This window comes from Cariama cristata, unplaced genomic scaffold (genome assembly GCF_000690535.1).
Source record: "Cariama cristata isolate BGI_N322 unplaced genomic scaffold, ASM69053v1 scaffold43286, whole genome shotgun sequence".
Lineage (NCBI taxonomy): Eukaryota > Metazoa > Chordata > Aves > Cariamiformes > Cariamidae > Cariama > Cariama cristata.
Window position 1 is genome coordinate 8,949 of NW_009623481.1, and position 6,038 is coordinate 14,986.

Below are 6,038 nucleotides of genomic sequence, written 5' to 3' on the forward strand. Positions count from 1 at the left end.
TCTGACTTTGGCAGAAGATTAGAAAGTTTGAAACCAACGTAGAGAGAAGAAAAAAATATTTCATAAACTATGCCTGGAGCCCTCTGTGCCTTGTTAGTATAACTTGGGAATGTCTCAGATGTATATGGAGGAAGGCAAATTGCTGTCATGCAAGTCTAAATGGAGTTGCCTGATAAGATTCATGTTAATAAAAGGATGCACTTCAAATTTGAGAGCACATCTTCATACTATATACTTGTGGTTTTAAAAAAACCAAAACAAACCCACCCCACAAAAAAAACCCAAGAAAATCCCTCTCCAGGCTGTGTTCATTTCCTTATATCAACACAGGTATGATTTGCTCTGATAAATTAGCCATCGAGTGCCTTTTCTTTCTGTCTAGTATGAGATGCTTCATGTCACACCCCCAATGGGGCCACCTGATGTACTCATCAACAGTCCTGTCTCAGATGAAATTGGCTGGGTGGATGTAGATAAGGAAACTCTACAACACAAAAAGTATCCTAATGTATTTGGTATTGGAGACTGCACCAACCTTCCAACATCGAAAACTGCTGCAGCTGTAGGTAAAGTTGCATGTGTGTGTGTAATGAAAAGTGTGGGAGTGACAGTAAGCTTTTTATTTAGTTTGTTACTTCTGAGGTCTTGACTTCAATTATTTCCAGTTTTCAAAAAGACCTAAGTCTCCTGCGCCAACTAATTAGCTACAGACCATGCTGATGCCATTAACCCACAGTTCTCTTGTTCCAAATGCCTCACAAATGAACTAATTCTATTTTCTGTGTTCACAGAATGGCATAAAATGAGCATACTATTGCATTTCGTCATCATTCAGTAACAAAACTTTCTGCTCTATCTTAGCAGCTCACGCATATGTGTCAGCTAACTGATAAGTCACTATTGAAGAATCATACATTCTGTACTTGTAGCCACAGGGTCTGATACAAAAACGCTGTAGGCATATGGTCACAACTCAAAAAATAAAGCAAATAAGAGGATAGAAAAAAAGAAAGGCTGTAGAGTATGTTATTAGTGTAACTTGAAGATGGTATAGTCAACTATTCCGGCAAATGGGTCTAGAATACTTCCCTTACAGCACTCAAAATGAAACAAAACTTCAGTGTGCCAGAATCTTACTGTTTGGGAAGACTGAGCAAGTATAGTTTAGCATAAGAGAATAAGCACAGGCTAAAAGCATACAGCTCAAGTTTCATTAAGCTTTAGCATGTTGGAAACTGTGAGGCCAAAGCATTATTCCAAGATTTTATTTTTTTTCCTTATCTGGGACTGTAAACTTCCCAAACTGATTTGATATGCAAGTTCAATTATAGCTGAGTTGTCCAACAAAATGCCTGGCTACTAGTGTTTGCTCTAGTAATGGCAATAATTGCTGCCTGAAACAAAACCTTAATACACTCTTTTTTTTCTCTCTTCTGTAGCTGCCCAGTCTGGAGTGCTTGATAAAACTATTTCCCTAGTAATGAAGAACCAGTTGCCAACTAAAAAGGTACCTACAGATCTTGTCTTAGGGAGGTTATCTTGAATGTTTTCTCCATTCTTATGCAGGAAGTCTTGCAACCAGCTAAACCATGTGAACCCGAAGGCAGGAAGGGCTTTGCATTGCAGTTGGGGTGCTAAATGGCTAAATACTGTATGTCATAACAGTAATTTAGTTGCACAGTTCATATTCTTGATGCTGCTGTTAAAAGTATTACCTATTTAATTCCCTGACTTCTAAGTTGAAAGAAGTTTAAAGGCTGATTAGTCTGCGTTCTTCACCAATGCAGGTGACTTAGAGTAAAACTGTTGACTAGTATAATCCCTACTCTAGGAAAACCCTTACAAACTTGACACATCTGTACAATGTTAAACTTGCCTCCCCTGTACAGAATGTGATCTTTTAAGGAGTTAAATTGAAGATTTTGTACTACAGAAGATGTTAAGCCTATAATTACATTCATATTTCTCTTTGAGACTTGGCTTTCATTTTACATATGGCTTCTGAATTAATATTCTTCGGGGTACTAACTTGAATAGCATCATCCATGCTCCTGTGATCCTCTGGAAAATCTTGCAACTAGATTCAAGAGCCCATTTATATACTGTCTGTTAAAGCCAGCACCAGCTCTCATCCTGATCTACTGGTCACCTGTTCTGCTGGTTACAACAGTAATGAGCAATTAATGATACAAAGCCCTATTGTTCTAGCTTAGTTCCAATCTAAGCAATGTTGTTAAGCAAATCTACAGTCTATATTTGTAATAAAATGGCATAGTATTACGATTATTAAACCATAATTGGCTTAGCCTTCCACACATGCTGATAGTAACACTACAAATGCAGAAACCTCCTGTTTGTTATTTTAACATATGAATGTTAACATGGCCTGTAATACCTCAGCATTTAGACTTTACTCAGATTAATGAAAAGGGTGTATTCTTTGTTGCAGTATGATGGATATACTTCCTGCCCACTAGTAACAGGCTACAACAAGGTGATTCTAGCAGAATTTGACTACCATGCTCAGCCTTTGGAGACCTTTCCCATTGACCAGAGTAAGGAGAGAGTAACCATGTACCATATGAAGGCTGATATGATGCCGTTTCTCTATTGGAATGGACTACTTAAGTAAGTATTTCAATTCTGAGCAGGCAGAGCTGCTGTGATCCTTCAGAAAAAAGCCAGGTACAGATACCTGTTCTGGCTTAGTTCCTTAGTAGAATAGAAGCCAAGGAAGTGCATTCTTAGTCATCATTAAGATGTTGACTTTCAGAGGATTCTGGGCACTTTGCTATTAACAGGGGTTTGTTTGAGCAGAGGAGGGTTGAATTGCACAGGACAGGCCTTGCCCAATTAAAAACCTGACTGAAGCAAAGATGATTCCCAAAGCAAACCCCTAACACTCATCTCTTAGCAAGTATGGTATCTTATGGCAGTAAAACAAAAACATTCCCCTCAAACCCTACTTTGATAGCATGTCCATAAAACTTGATGAAACAACTTTCTCTTTTTCTAGGGGATACTGGGGAGGACCAGCTCCTGTCAGGAAGCTAATGCATCTGGGCTTGAAGTAACTGCTGGTTCTCAGCGTTGGTCAAACCCTTTTGAAGAAAAAGGACTGGTCTCATAATAGATCAATACATATCTTCCCTCTTGGACCACCTAGGAGACTTTTTTTTTTAATAATAAAGCTTTTGTCCTAAATTCACTTTTCCCCCCTACTAGGGATTAAGCTTTCATGTGCTTTTTCTGTGCTCTTCTATGTAAACCAAGGCCTTAAACTACTTCTGTACATGCCCAGGAGTTTGAACTTGTATTAAGCTACAGAACACTACTGAAATCTTCTAGAGCAATCAATTTTAAAGCTATTGTATATGTAAAATTTTTTCCCAACTCTAAACTGAATTGTCTGCATCTGAGATGAACACGTGCACTGGATTTAACAATAATTCAATGCTAGTAAAATGGCCTGAAAACTTCCTATTCCCTCATTTTTGAAAAGCAAAATCAATCCTGATTTCTTCATCAAGAAGCATATTTGCTGCCTAGTTAGATGGATTATAGAAATTCATGCAAGTTATTGAAAGAATTCAAAGCAGTACGTGTGTGTATATACTCTCCTAGGATAGTTGTGCCATTTCACATTAGTTCTGCTATAATGTTTTACACTCGCACTAAGAACATAGTGAAAAGAATTCCCAGTTGACTAGAGATGGGGATAAGATGGAGATCATCTGAAGCCACATACTAGGTTGAAGCACAAATTAAGATGACAGACCAGGGGGAAGTGCTTTTTAATTATGACCATATGAACAAAGTCAAATTTAAGAGTTGAGAGTCTTCACAGAAGCTGGAACTTTAGTGGCAGTCAGGCAGACAGCGCAGAGCAAACAGGAATCATCTTCACTCACAAGAATCAGCAGCAGCTTATTTCTAAACAGAAAGATATACATGAACATATTTCAAGTTACAGCTTTGTGCTTTTTCAATGTAGCCTTTAAAAGGGTTGCCTTTGAGTTGCAGTTAGAAAGCATGAACATGTACCTGCATGTTAAGTAATTCTTCAATCTTATTTTGGATCTGTCCGTACACATCATTAAACAGCTCCTCCTTTGATTTTGTTCCATTCAAGTGCACTTAAAGCAAAGTAAAAATAAGAGAGCTCTAATTGAATGTTTCTGTAAGCCTGCCAGATCCTAATTTAAAGAGCATGCACTTGGCTGGTATCGGAGAAATATACTCCATCCACCTGTTCAACTCCTCTCACACACTTAAAGCAGTATGTATATCCCAGGTTTGAAAAGCACTTTCATAAAGCAATCTTTCAGAAGTGCTTTTGTCATTAAAGACTTACCCACATCAACTCCAAGATCTTCCATTATCTTCCTGTGCTTTACATACATAGGCCAAACGTGCCCATCAAACAATCCAGGTGGATCTGGTACAGTGTAATTCCTTGAACTAAGAATTAAGACATTGTTATTCAAGAGTAGCCTGATTACAGTTCAGGGAAGTGACAGATTTGATGCGAGGGTCCAAACTGTTCAAAGATGCAGAAAGGACTCCTAAGACAGACTGATCTTAACATTGACGAATAGCCACCTCTTAAAGCTTTAGCAGAACTTGGGTAAAATAGCTGTCTGCTTATTCCTCTGAAAGGTAACTTTTACAATTTGACATGTTTCATTTGCATTAAGAACCGTGTATGTGTACAACAAAACAGCCAAACACAAAACCCCAGGATAGTTCAAGGCCTGGGAACGTATCACTGGAAAACCAGAAGGGCAGAAAGCCTGTTGAAAGATCTGCGCTGACCCAGCACTGAGCATTAGTCTCCCATAGCCAATGGTTTGGTAGGAAGCTTTTGGGCTGGTTTGGTGAAGGAAGTTACAGTCTTCTAACACAACAGCTACATCAGTGTTTATCCTTGTTTGTCTAAAGCTTTTAGATAAGAAGAGTCTTAAACAGATTAAGATGTTACTGGGCTAGCAAGGGAACTTAGAAAGATAAACTTACCTTCTTCTCCTTTTGCACTCTTCATATGGAATGGAAAGAAAGTATCGATGGTGGAACACATCAATCAGTGGCCTGAAAGAGACACACATTGGTTACAGCTAGACTGTTTGATTAGCAGCAAGTAATGGAACAGTAGAACTACATCTGTTTCCTGTATCTAGAGCTATCTTCAGACTTGTGACACCTAAACTCACCAGCAGTCAATACTAGCTGCTAACTCTTGGTTTAGAACAGGTCTTTTTATTCCCTTGGAGGTTTACCTGTCATGTGAAGTCACACAAAATTTTGTCAAAATCAAAGTGTATAAAGTCATACTTGATTACCTGTAGGTGTAAAGCAGGAAGCCTTCAACAATAAGAATGTGGATTGTTTCATCTCCTCCCTCCTTATCTTGTAAGATCTGGGCATCCAGTGTGTTGTTGATCCCATGAGAGCGTTCAAACTTGATTGGGTTTTTTATCCAAGCGTTTATGGTATTCATCATAGCTTCCATATCTAATGCACTAATCACTAAGGCAAAACAGACAGCTATCATTAAGCAGTAATTAAGCATCATCTAGTAAGAAGACTCAGTACAAAAAAGTGCACATAAAGGATCAAAATAATTCAAGTTTTTGAGTTACACTCTGATAACACTGTAGCAAAGCCTTACCATCATACTGTTTAAACCCATCTTCAACTTCTATTTCATCTTGGGGCTGAAACAGTGATAAGAAAAAAAACTGCTTGGTCAGCACAGCTACTGGGAAGTTTGATACCCATTTCAAAGCAAGATTCAAGATCTGAACCCTGAAGCTATGCAGAGGAATCTTAACCCTCCACCAGGTTTCTTTGCATGCAGATAAAAAGCAGCAGTAACGAGGCTAAGATAAAGTAGCCTGCTTCTCTATCTTCCCACCAACACAAGCACACCGCGTAGCACTCCAGGAGAAAACGGACGGGCATCAGGACATATTAGAGCGCAGGCTTATCCCCCAGCCGCACAGCCAAGCCGGCTAAGCGCTGCAGAGGAGCCGCCGCAG

General features: G+C 39.0%; 2 protein-coding genes across 2 annotated transcripts in view; one reads left to right on the forward strand and one right to left on the reverse strand.

Moving 5' to 3' along the window:
* Positions 1-3,232, forward strand: part of SQRDL (sulfide quinone reductase-like (yeast)) — a 7,691-nt gene extending 4,459 nt beyond the window's left edge. Inside the window, exons 6-9 of the mRNA XM_009702741.1 lie at positions 383-566; positions 1,440-1,507; positions 2,450-2,628; positions 3,017-3,232. Coding sequence (XP_009701043.1) covers positions 383-566; positions 1,440-1,507; positions 2,450-2,628; positions 3,017-3,074 — 489 coding nt within the window. The 3' untranslated portion in view covers positions 3,075-3,232. The remainder of the gene's footprint in view (positions 1-382; positions 567-1,439; positions 1,508-2,449; positions 2,629-3,016) is intronic.
* Positions 3,233-3,779: 547 nt separating this feature from the next.
* LOC104163665 (nicotinamide riboside kinase 2-like) lies at positions 3,780-5,805 on the reverse strand (the record flags this gene model as incomplete). Its single annotated transcript, XM_009702742.1, has 6 exons — positions 3,780-3,933; positions 4,045-4,136; positions 4,355-4,461; positions 5,017-5,088; positions 5,340-5,526; positions 5,669-5,805. Coding segments are annotated over 6 exons (601 nt in total), but the record flags the coding sequence as incomplete, so codon positions are not given.
* Between the last annotated feature and the right edge of the window lie 233 nt (positions 5,806-6,038).